This window comes from Octopus bimaculoides, chromosome 16 (genome assembly GCF_046866305.1).
Source record: "Octopus bimaculoides isolate indiv1 chromosome 16, ASM4686630v1, whole genome shotgun sequence".
In the NCBI taxonomy this organism is placed as follows: Eukaryota; Metazoa; Mollusca; class Cephalopoda; order Octopoda; family Octopodidae; genus Octopus; species Octopus bimaculoides.
In genome coordinates this window covers 30,530,104-30,543,489 of record NC_142943.1, presented here as the reverse complement: position 1 = coordinate 30,543,489, position 13,386 = coordinate 30,530,104, and the positions used below count along the sequence as shown (strand labels likewise).

General features: G+C 38.2%; 1 protein-coding gene across 1 annotated transcript in view; it reads right to left on the bottom strand.

Annotated features, from left to right (window-relative positions):
- Positions 1 to 6,616: 6,616 nt before the first annotated feature.
- Positions 6,617 to 13,386, bottom strand: part of LOC106879329 (acidic mammalian chitinase) — a 21,544-nt gene continuing 14,774 nt past the window's right edge. The window contains exons 8-11 of the mRNA XM_089364839.1: positions 12,235 to 12,360; positions 11,391 to 11,561; positions 7,958 to 8,663; positions 6,617 to 6,998 (exon numbers count right to left, since the gene is read on the bottom strand). Of these exons, the coding sequence (XP_089220965.1) occupies positions 6,829 to 6,998; positions 7,958 to 8,663; positions 11,391 to 11,561; positions 12,235 to 12,360 (1,173 nt within the window). The 3' untranslated portion in view covers positions 6,617 to 6,828. The remainder of the gene's footprint in view (positions 6,999 to 7,957; positions 8,664 to 11,390; positions 11,562 to 12,234; positions 12,361 to 13,386) is intronic.

Here is a 13,386-nt window from a genome sequence, read left to right as displayed (position 1 = left end):
TATTGTTGTTGTTGTTATTGTTGTTGTTATAGTTGATAAAGCTGATAATCTGTACGGATTTGTTTATATCAACCTCTAGCTAGTCTAATTAGGCTAGCAAGCTTGTTTGCTATGCTGTGCTGGGGAAACATTTATATTAGAACTGATTTGGTTCCGGCTGATCTGAAAAGGCCAAATGAAGAGACACCAAAAAAATTTGCCACGCATATATCTACGAGATGGTATCAAAAGGTTCACAGACTATTAGTTACCTAATCAATACACCGGTCCCAGCGTTTCTGCCACTTTGCAAAGTCGTTTCCCGTAAGCGAGTCGAGGACCTTATGCGATTTGCTCTTAATCTCGACGACGGAATTAAAACGGCGACCTTTGAACTGCATTTTCCTCTTGGGGAAGAGATAGAAGTCGGTAGGTGCTAAATCGGGCGAATAGGGTGGGTGCGAAAGCGATACCATGTTGTTTTGGGCGAGAGACTCACAAGTGATGAAAGCTCGGTGACAAGAGTGCATTGTCGTCGTGAAGAATCCAGTTCTAGGCGCTCCACAGACCCGTTCGCTTTCGCCGAATGTCTTCTTTCAAATTCTTCAAAACGTCGCAGTGGAACTTTCAGCTGACGGTCTGGGCCAGAGGAACGAATTCTCGATGCACAATACCACATTCAGAACTGCCTCGTAGACTACAGTGGGATTTGAACTCAGAATGTTAAAGAATTCTGCTAAATACCTCGACTTTTTTTTAGCTTACTTCTACTATTTCCGCTGCTGTTTTTTCACAGTATCTCTTTCAAATCGCTTGTAATCACTTTTATACTAACGCGCAGACACACAAAAATACACACACACACACACTCTAAGTAATCTAGGGGAGAAAACTCTCATAAACTATTAGCATTCATCCCCGACGAAAACGACGTCAAAATATTCTATTGTTTATGATGCCATAATTTTTGCTTCTATTTTCTCCTCATTGAATTTCTACTCTTTTAAAAGAGAAGGAAAGTGAAGTTGTGGCAGTCATGTGTTGTTAACGATTCTTATTAATTTCTCAAGTGAAAATATATATTTTATTACATTTTCTAAATAATGTTTTTGTATTACAGTTCTATATTTAAGAGATGAGGAATTATGTACATTATTTACATTATTTACATTAGACGGATATTTGTCCTCATTTTGTTTGTTGTTAACACAACATTTCGGCTGATATACTCCCCAGCTTTCTTCAGGTGTCTTGGGGGAAATTTCGAACCTGGGTTCTCATTCCTAAGGTATTTTTCGATGTTGTTGTTGTTGTTATCATTATTCAGATCTCACAGATGACTACATTGGAGAAGAATCTTCACAGTGGATCGGGACAGTCCGGATACCTGATGGTGCTTATTTCGATTAATAAAGTTTTGTTTGAGCCGAGATATGTGCATCTGAATTTAAAGGTTAAAAACCGCAAGAACTTGACAACTTAATAATAACAATAGCAATATCAATAACAACAAATAACCATTCTTTCTTAATTAGTGCCTTAGTCAATAATAACAAGGAAACTGAAATATAATAATAATTATAACAATATTTATTTATTTAAATTATTTACAGATAAATACATGTGGTTTGTTGAATAATTAAAGAAGAGGAAATATTTCCTCTCTAACACTCGATTTCGCACAACTTTAGAACACACTTCACATATACATTAGACATTTTTTTTATAGCACATTAATCTCTATATCACATTATACATGCTTGTAACAAACACACATTTATAATACATTATATACTTCTATATCCCATTACACATATGCACAGAAACATATTTCATTAACATCTCTATTCTATGTTATATATATTCATACTACATTACAATCATTTATTTATATTACATTAGACACTTCTATGTCACTTTACACAAATCTATAAAATATAACACATATTCAGATCACATTACACAGATCGACTCACTTTACACACATCCATACTACATAACACGTTACACTACATTGCGTTTGCAATACATTAAATGCAGTAATAACAGATTGTACAGGTTTCTATTCAATCGTATACACATCTAAAACAGTACACTTAACATATCTATACAACAAATTACATGTCTACACCACACATTCAAAATAAGGGATACAAAGTCCTTCCAGAGCCATAGACTAACTAGGCCAGTTTCTTGGATTCTTTGGGGGTAGGGTGTATATTACCTTTCCTCCTTGACGGGAACCCGGTCCATCATGGGATCACTCACTTTTGAGTGGACTGGAGCAACGTGAAAGAAAGTCTTTTGCTCAAGAATGCAACGCATCGCCTGGTCCAGGAACCGAAACCACGATCTTACGATCATGAGTGCAACACCCTAGCCACTAAGCCATTCACCTCCACACACCACACATTACACAGTATTTATCACATAAACACACGTGTCTTTACAACACTGTTGGCACACACATGTTCACACAACATAATAGACACGTTACACAAATCTACATTACATATGGTATACAGAGGCCTTCAAACGTTCTGTGTCCTTGACGTTCGAAGGTCTTCCTTAGATCTTCTACGTTCTTGACCTTTCTCAAAGGTCGATGAGATTCATTCGACTGACGTTCGGTTTAAACAACTGTGAGTCGGCGACTGCATGGAAGAAAACTGGGCGCGAACGGAATTCCAATGAGTTGACGTTATGGAGAAGAAGGAGCGAATAATATACAAAATTTATATATATATATATATATATATATATATATATATATATATATATATATATATAACTAATAGCGACAGAAGCAGCATTAATACCAAAAATTAATATTTACCTCCTACTAAAAGTGAGTGCTGTGTGTGTAGATATATATATATATATATATATATATATATATATATACCGGAGTAAGCACATGAAATGTGATTTCTAACAAAACTGTCCGATGAACGGGAACGTGAAACTCAGAGTAACAGTCTTTTGTTATATTTCTGCTGCTTTTAAATAAAGTATATATATATATATATATATATATATATATATATATATATATATATATATATATATATATATGGGAGAATATACGAAAAAACAACAACAGACGAGGACAGGTGGTGTAAATAACAAAAGGATGTATTAGTATGACGCTCGGGAATACGGAAAGTCTTTGACGTTTCGAGCTACGCTCTTCAACAGAAAGAATACGGAGACAAGGAGAAAAACACGGAGAAAAAAAATTGAATAGTGTTCAATCAACGGTAAATCATAATAATGGCTGATCATAACAATGGCTGACCTGAAGTTAGAAATTCTTTTTTCAGGAGAGCTAAGAAAAGGGGGAGATAACAAACGGTGATCGAAGAACGAGGGGCTGTGTGTGGGAGATAGAATGCTGGTGATCTTGACGTATGTAGTGTGAAAATGGGGAAGGGAGAAAGGAGTTGGTCAGTTGTAATGTGTGCGTGGTGTGATGCGAGGGTATTGGTGTGGTGTGATGTGAGGGTGTTGGGAGGTGGGGAAGGCATGGGTAGAGTGTGGGTTAGGCTGAGGGTGGGGTAGAGGTAGGGGTCTGTTGGTAGGGTGGGGTATGTGGGTAGGGGGTGGGTGGTGGGTGTAAGGAATTGGATGGGGTGGAGTGGGAAGGTAGAGTAGGAGTGTGTTGGGGTGTGGTGAGATGAGCTTGTGAGGGGGTGTTGACGATGAAGGGGGAAGGCGAAGGTGGATGTAAGAGAGGGGGAAGATGGGTATGGGAGGGGAGAGAAAGAGAGGAAGAGAGGAGAGAGGGTGGGTATAAGAGAGGGAAGGTGGATTGAGAGAGGGGGAAGGTAGGTATGGGGGGAGAAAGAGAGGAATACAAAGAGAGTGAGAGAGTAAGAGAGTAAGAGTGTAGAGAGTAAGAGTGAGAGAGAGTGAGAGAGGGAAAGAGAGAAGAGAGTGAGAGAGTAAGGGTGAGAGAGTAAGAGTGTAGAGAGTAAGAGTGAGAGAGGGGGGAGTACGAGAGAAGAGAATGAGAGAGAGTAAGAGAAAGGAGAGAAAGAGTAGGGGTGAAGAGAAGTGGGAGTGAAGAGAAGTAAGAAGAGAAGTTGGAGTGAAGAGAAGTAGGAGTGAAGAGAAGTAGGAAGAGAAGTGGGAAGAGAAGTAGGAGTGAAGAGAAGTAGGAATGAAGAGAAGTAGGAAGAGAAGTAGGAAGAGAAGTAGGAAGAGAAGTAGGAGTGAAGAGAGGTGAAGAGACGTACAAAGAAGTAGGAGTCGGAGGAGGTGGGGAGGGGTGGGGAGTGGGAGAGATGGGTGGTAGGAGGGTGGGTGGGGGAGAGAGACAGGAGGAGGGGCTAGATGAAGAGGGGAGGGGAGTTGAGCCCATGTGGCGCAAAGGAGCGAAGAGAGAAGATTAATCCCTATTCACGACGCAAACGGGAGTCCGGATGGCCCCTGTGCATGGACAATCCAAACACAGACAGGTGTTGCTGCAAAGAGTGGCCGACATATATATATATATGAGGAGGTGCTGAAAAATTCCTGGCTTTTGATAAAAGAAAATACAGGAGGATCAATTAATTATGATTTTATTCAGCATATTCTCCTCTCAGATTCACACACTTATTGCAGCAGTCTTCCAGTTTTTCTAAGCCCCGTAAAAGAACTCGGAAGTTTGGACCTCCAACCAGGCCTTTCGTGACACCCTTAACCAAGGAGCTTTTCAGTACCCCCCTCGTACATACATACACACACACACACACACACACACACACACGCATACATATATAATGCATTGTGGTGGTTGTTGTTGTTGTTATAGTTTTTAATGGTGGTGGTGGTGTTGCTAATGCCATTGCTGGTTAGGATGATTTAGCCTCAGATCATAATAAATCCAACAACTAACCTACTGTCAAAGATATTCCCCCCATGGCAATCACTACTTTTTAGCAGACATACGTCTTTCTCAATTGTCACGTGATAGACATATAGAAATAACGATAATTGTTACAAAAAGCAAAAAGAAAAAAACACCGCATTTCCTTTCTGGCAGAGCCTTGTCATATCACACGGATGACGTCACTGTCGTCTGTTTAACTTTGCAGAAACCAGAGTCGATAAGCACCGGGATCTTCATTCATCATTTGGATTTTAGAGAACGACGAGACGGAGAGATAGTAGAAGTTTACAATTAATTAATCGATCAGTTCACTTTGTCTTTTGCAACAGAAAATGAGTGGTGGGATGAGGAGGGGAAAAGAAGAGCCGACTGACGATATGAAACACAGCAAGATTATTAAATGGCAACTGGTTAAGATGGGCGGAACAAAAACGAAATATTTATATTTAGGTCAGATCAGATATTTCATGATGGATAAAAGGGATGACAAATCCTTCAGGTGAATACACACACACACACACATACACACACACACACACACACACACACACATATATATATATATGTGTGTGTGTGTGTGTATATATATATGTGTGAGTATATATATATATATATATATATATATATTCTTTTATTTGTTTCTGTCATTTTACTGCGGCCATGCTGGAGCACCGCCTTTAGTCGAGCATATCGACCCCAGTACTTATTCTTTGTAAGCCTAGTACTTATTCTATCCGTTTCTTTTGTCGAACCGCCAAGTTACGGGGACGTAAACACACCACCATCGGTTGTCAAACGATGTTGAGGGGACAAACACGGACACATAGACACATAAAGACACACACACACACACACACACACACACACACACACACACACACACACACACACACACACGAAAATGATCATTTGCTTAAATTTTTCAAGTTAGTATATCAAGACAGATAATCTGTCTGTATCGGAATTCCAACTTAATCAGGGCTCATCGGTCTCAATATTGTCAAGAACATAACGCCAGCGTCGAATGGTGATCTTATTCATTCTAGACATTCGAGGTTCTCCAGCACAATTAATTTACGAGTAGAATTAGACACAACTCTGCTATGAAGGCATCTGACAAATAATGAAGTGGAGGGGCTTCAACTTGCTTGAGTCTCTCTGAGTAGACTGTATACAGTCTCTCTCTCTCTCTCTCTCTCTCTCTCTCTGTCTTCCTCTTTCTCTCTCTCTTATGTATATACAAACACATAACATTTATGATATATAACACACACACACACACACACACACACACACACACACACACACACACACACACACACACACACACACACACACACATATATATATATATATATATATATATATATTGTTTCTCTTACAAATAATGTAAGTTTGACAATAAATTAGTGACGATAATTAAATAATACCTTATACAGCACATAGTTTTACCTCTTTTCCGTATGGTTATCGCGTAATTAAATATATCTTACGTTATGGAAATAGTATTCCATTATGTACAACCAATTCCGCTTTTGAATTCAAGATTTTTGACGTTTTTTTCTTTTGTTTTTTTTTTCTCTAATTTTTATGGTTGTTCTTGTTATTTCCCCCCACATTCGGTCAATCCTGATCGAACAGATTTATAGTCAACATCAGTCCAATCATGCCAATATTGTTCTTCTTTTAATATCTGGGAACACATTACCTGAAGTGTCTTTCTATTTTTCATAACTGGAACGTGAAGCCAGATTTGGCTGCTATTTCTAGCAGGTTGAGGGACCGTGTAGAAGCTGTCTTATTTATTGCTGAATTATATTTGCTATTATTGTTGACCTTGTTATTGTTGTTGTTAGTGGTGGTGGTGGTAGCGGTGACAGCGGTGGTGGTGGTGTTGGTGTTGATAGTGTTAATTTAGCCATCTTTCGTGCTGCATTCAGAATGGATGTTTCGTTTTGTTTCCATATTCTTCGCTACAGAATACATCCGGTGTTAGCTGGCCAATCACAAGATTGTATTCTGTCGTTCCATGCTGTACCAGGGGAACACTTATAACTGAATGGAACCTGCCAGACACATTGAAAAAAGCTGGTGCAGTCTCTGACGTCACGGTAGATGCCAAACAAAGAAGGACATTTGAAAACTGAAAGAGAGAGAATATGAAATAAATAAAAACAATATTTTGTTGTTTCAGTAATTTCTCGCTGTAGACAAATGATGTAAATATACAAAAATCAGCTCGCAGCGCGACCTACCCAGAATGTGGGACGCAAGCGTTTCGGAGTGGTTTTTTCTTCTTCAGCCACAGAAACCGTATAATTTTAGAGAAAACGTTGGGATAAATATTAACATTTCCCTATCGTCGTTGCTGTTTAAGTACAGGTCAATTCTACTTGAGAAGAATTATAACCGAAGATTCTTCAACTGTAAGCGTCACATCTTTTTAAGGGTTATATCTTGGACAGCATTCGCCAACATGTCCTTTCCTTACATAGTACAGAAAGGGGAGTTATGCGAGTAAGTCGAGTGGTCACGTCAAGTCTCTTTCAATGATTCACTGTGAACTGAGGTGTAATATGGTACATATTTACTACTAAGCGGTAGAGTCATCTGAATTAATCACCCAGAATACTGTTGATACTTATTTTGTCGGAGTAGAATGCAGTTGAAATGTTAAGGCGTTTTGGTTTTAGTTTCAATCCCATTCCCATAGTCGGTTTTTCCCTAATCCTCTATATCCAGAAAAATCAAGCCAAGTTGACTCAGTCCACATGTCTGTAAATAGGTGCCATAGTGCGGCACAACTCACATCTACAAATAGCTAAAATACTGTATTATTAAACAGATCACAATTCATCAATGAAGAAATTATCTGACCTGCTAAAAATAGCAAACAAATATCTCTCAAATCACATCCTAACAAAGGATACATTGAGCAATATAGACTACGATTTAGAAAAGAACTAGGTTGGAACGGCTGGCGCGCCTTTGGCCGTAGATGTAGTCCATCAAAGCTGATCCGGATTAACAGTAAAAAAACTCGGGCTTCGCCACGTTCAGTTCACTGAACTCAAAGTATTCGTGAAAGTATTTTGTACCTACCTTCTGTCAAAGAATCTTCTTGTTTGAGTTTACCTGTAGAAGTCTCAGTTTCTTCATCACAAGGTAATATTTTTTCAGGTTCTGGAGTCGTTGGCAATGAAGATGGTTTGGAAGTGGAATGAAGATTCCGTACAGATTGTTCCTGTTTTAAATGAAGCGATGGTTCTTTTTTAAAAGAAAACAAACCTTTGTCTGCATTTCCTTGGAAAATATTGACTCCAGACTTAATGCTATACTCAGATTCTTGTTTAGATTTCTTTGATGTTTCTCTTTCACCGCCATTATTTCGTCCAGGAAATACAACTTCCAAAACAGGAACGTTTATCAAATTGTGATCTGAAGACCCGAAAGTTATTGGCAGTGTTTGATATTGTTTCGGAAACATGGTAGAGCTATAAGTTGTTGTTATTTGACTGTTTCGATTAGTTAAAGATATAGTATTGTCTGTGGTTGATATACTTGGCTTTATTTTCCGTTTTTGTTCCAGATTTTTCATTGGTGATTCCGTTATAAAAATGTTTGGTTCCATGGTTGTTTTCCATGTTGGATTGGTTCTGTCTGTCGTTCTAAAACCTTCATTAGGTTCTTCTAGTAATGATAATACGCCGCTGGAGAAACTATTTTGCACATCATTTTCTGTACTTGATTTATAAGGAATTGATTTTGTTGTCCGTTCCGGTTTATTCCAAAGAGAGTAGCTCAAAGTCTGCAAGAGAAGGTAAAACAGAAAATAAAAAAATCAAGAATTCTATAGAATTTTCAAATTATTCTCTTAAAACAATAACACACACACGTACACACACGACACACACAACATTCTCCATGAAACTCACTCTGTGTGTGCTACTGCCAATCACCAATCCAGAATCATTAACCCTTACACTCCTCCTTCTTTAATTCTCAAAATGTTTGAGCCCAAGTGTTTCGCAGGTTCGGTAAAGAAGAGCTCAAAAAAAAAAAAAAGAAAAGAAAAATTATGTTCCAGGGGACATAAATAAAATTACTTTCGCATTTGTAAATTACTTTTAAGAGTTATCTCCCTTGAACATTTTTTATGTTCTTAATCTCAATAACTATTTGCATGTACAGTGGTATACTATGAAGGCTCAGGTTTTAAGGTTCAAATCTCAAAAGATTTTACTTTGCACCCCTCTCTCATTTTCTTCTTCAGTAAGAGATCGATAAAATACATTCAGTTAGGCACAAGCGTGGCTATGTGGTAAGAACCTTGCTTTCTAACCACGTGGTCATGGGTTCAGTTCCACTACGTGGCATTTTGGTAGACGGAAACGGAAAGGAGCCCGTCATATATATATATATATATATATATATATATACGTGTGTGTGTGTTATTTCTTTACTGCTCACAAGAGGCTACACACAGAGGGGACAAACAAGAACAGACAAACGGATTAAGTCGATTATATCGACCCCGAAAGGATGAAAGGCAAAGTCGACCTCGGCGGAATTTGAACTCAGAACGTAGCGGCAGACGAAATACCGCTATGCATTTCGCCCGGTGTGCTAACGTTTCTGCCAGCTCGCCACCGTGTGTGTGTGTGTGTGTGTGTGTGTGTGTGTGTGTGTGTGTGTGTGTGTGTGTGTGTGTGTGTGTGTGTGTGTGTGTGTGTTTATGAAACTTCTACAAGGAAAATGGTTGACAGTGAGTGTAAACTTCCGGCTTGCTCGCTTTCGTTAGTTTGAGGGAGACAAAATGAGGTTAAACTTCGAAGTTCAGTCAACTTTCCCTTTGTAGGACGTTAATAAACATGTATTCAACTAAAAGCATTAATTCTTCATTTTAACACTAAATTGTTTTTTATATATATACCAAATAACTCTCTCTCTCTCTCTCTCTCTCTCTCTCTCTCTCTCTCTCTCTCTCTCTCTCTCTCAAAAATCTAATCAGTTCGTGCCAGTCATATGATAAACATCCCTGAAAGTTTCATCCGAATCCATCCAGCGATTCTTGAGATATTTTGTCCACGGATAAACAAACAAACAAACAAACACGACTGAAAACAACACCTCCGCTAAGGCGGCGGTAATAATAATAATAATAATAATAATAAATGCCCGGATGCAGTACCGGGCAGTGGCTCTCATGGCTTTTGATCGTAATTGATCGGAAGTGTTATCATGTACAATGTTTTGTCTTGGTATAAAAGATGGGCTACAGCAAATATTCTGCTCAATACCACAGATTTGCTTGTCAGTTGTTTGACCTTAACCAGTTGAGCATGTCCCTTGGTGGCTGACGATATGTGCATCTCTGATCATGAGCAGAAGTAGTGGGGGAGCATCATAGTCATGTGCTGAGAGGAATTCTTTGGGGTTTGAATAATTCACCTTTGGAAACATGGGTGTTTCGCTCAACATCCTTAAGCAAGCCTTATTCAGGGACCTTTTGAGCGGGATGGGCTACTCGATCTGAAGAAAATTCTAACTGGGCCCTACCTGCGAGGTCATGCGCTGTTTATCTTGATATGAGATCACCATGTCGCGCACATATGGTTGTGATGCATGTGCCTGGTGTACCCTTATTAGACGGGTAGTCATGATGGGTATACTGGGCTTCGTATATTTGTACGTCAGTGTCATTTTGATGGCATGCACTGTTTTCTCACTCAATAATAATAATAATAATAATCCTTTCTACTATAGGAACAATACTATAGGGAGATAGTCGATTACATAGACCCCAGTGCGCAACTGGTACTTTTTCATCAACCACGAAAGGATAAAAGGCAAAGTCGACCTCGGCGGAATTTGAACTCAGAAAGTAAGGACGGACGAAATGCCATTAAACACATTTCCCAGCGTGCTAACGATTCTGCCGGCTCGAATAATAGCAACAACAACAAATATACTTTTCTCCTCTTGGCACAAGGCCCGAAATTTGGGAGGAGGAGGCCAGTCAATTAGATTGACCCTAGTACGCAGCTGGTACTTAATTTATCGACCCCGAAAGGATGAAAGGCAAAGTCGAGATCGGCGGAATTTGAACTCAGAACGTAAAGACAGACGAAATACCGCTAAGCATTTCGTCCGGCGTGCTAACGTTTCTGCCAGCTCGCCGCCTTAACAACAACAAATATTTAAACAATTCAGTCTTAATCTTAAATTAATTATTTCAAGAAAATGAGGTTAGCAGAAACGGTAGAGCATCGGGGTGAACATTTCAACATTTGGTTTTATTCTTAAATACTTCTGTTTTAATTCCAGCTGGGGTGAGTCTGAGCTTAAATTCCTCAATCATCGATAAATATGTACCAAACATGTAGCGGTAGTCGAGGAAAAGATCGATAAAATCAATTATCCTACAGGTGAGAAATGTGATGAAATTAGAATTTCAAGAGATATTTGTTAACTAAAGATATTTGGTTCTTAACGACATATTTTGAATGAAACTTCCAACAGACATATGACCTACCATTTTTCCTTCTGTCGTTCTTGTATTTTCGCTGTCAGTATCTTCTAGAAATGTCTTTATAACTCTGTGAAGAGTGAAGCGAGTGGTTTTATCTTTGGTATTACCAAAACTATCCAAGGACAGCGCCCAGGTCATCGCACCACCAAGCTGATAACGTTTTAAATAATCGATCTAAAACAAATGAACAAAAAGAAATATTAGTCAAGAATGAATAGAGGCAAATTTACGGAGAAGGGACTTAGCCAAGTGGTTATTCTGTAGGACTGAAGAACATGAAGTTGTAGATTCGATTTCCAGACCTGGAGATCAGTTCACGTTATTCCAGTTCCATCGACTGAATTAAGTTGCTCCTATTACAGACTATTAACCTAAGACCTGGGTTTAGCAATCTCGTAAACAATGGTCCCTTAATCTTGCAAATTGTCATTGGTCGTTAATAGACCCGGCACACTGGATGACGACAGTTGATTACATCAACCCTGGTATCTGACTTGTGTTTAAAATAAATTCTTCAAGGCGAGTTTGAAAAGCCAACTAACTTGCGTGAAATATGAACCGAGGACATAAACCGATGTAACTAAATACATCAAAGCACTATTAACTTGATTAATACGAGTGTATGATCATGAGTTTACTGTTTGAAATTTGTAAATTCAACATTTAGAAAGACATCGAAATAATTTCTAGACTATAATTTAATATGAATAATGTTAATCACTAAAGTGACACAGAGATTTATCAGCAGACATTAAATCTACCAACAGACATTAAACCTACCAACAGACAATAAATTAAGCAGAAGAAATTGTATGCGCCATAATACCAAGTAAAATTGAGTTCTTACCTTTAATCTGATGCTTTGTTCGTCGTCGTAGCCAACCCATTGTTTTTCATGCATGTTGTAGGCATAGGGAACCATCTGTTCCTTATCCCATTTTCTTTTCCAGCCATTGTCCAGATATTGCTTGATCTATAGAAAATGTAAAAGCCAGTCCATAATAAATGTGATTGTGGAAGGTGAGAATTTATGAAGCTAGGAATTAATATTAACTTTAATTTAAACTGATTATAATGTAACAGTGAAGACCTGAAGTAATAGCAATATGTAAAATCAACGACCAACGATAAATATTGAAGTGCAGCTGGCAGACAATAAATAATGAAGTCAATTGGCAGGCGATAAAATCAATAACGATGTCATCTGGCAGACGATAAGGTTAATAATAAATATTTATGTATAATTGGTAAATGATAATTAAATCATAGAAAAATTGGAAGACCAAAGACATCTACAGTCGAGAATTAAATCCATAAAGCTATGATATTTTGGACATACAATATGCTACGAGTCATTGCTGAAGATCATCTTGATAGGAAGTGTAAAAGAGAAGAAAGCCAGAGGTCATCAAAGATGCTTGTGGACTGACATCAAAGAATTGACTGGAAACAAGACTCTAACTGGTTAACGATATGACACAAGGAACTGGGGAGAAATCTCGTTCTTCTGTTTGTTTATGATAGAATAAGTAACCCGCTTTTGATATATAGGTTCCTTGGCATATTAGAGTTCCATAATATTATGGGAGCTCCATTGACACCTAGGGGTTCCACATATTGAGGTTGAAAATACCATGAATATCCATGTCGTTTTAGACTGAAATAGTACTTTGGGATATTGTAATAAATTAAGGTGATACAGATACTGGCTTCGGGGGTCACAGGTAACTCTCAGTTTTACAATAATGTCTTATGATATACTTAGCACTGGTATGAGAAACTTTCAAAATGACTTGAGAATTAAATTAAGATAAAATGGTTTGTGAATGTAAGAATTGAATAAATAGGCAGAGGAGAAAAGAAAGGAAGAAACTGATGCACATCGCAAAGTAACATTTGTGACTTGAGCAACTGATCTTTAGACACCAAGTTTAAGAAATATTGCACAAAAGTAATAACTTCTCTTGAACAAGAGTGTGTGTATGTATATATTAGTGGA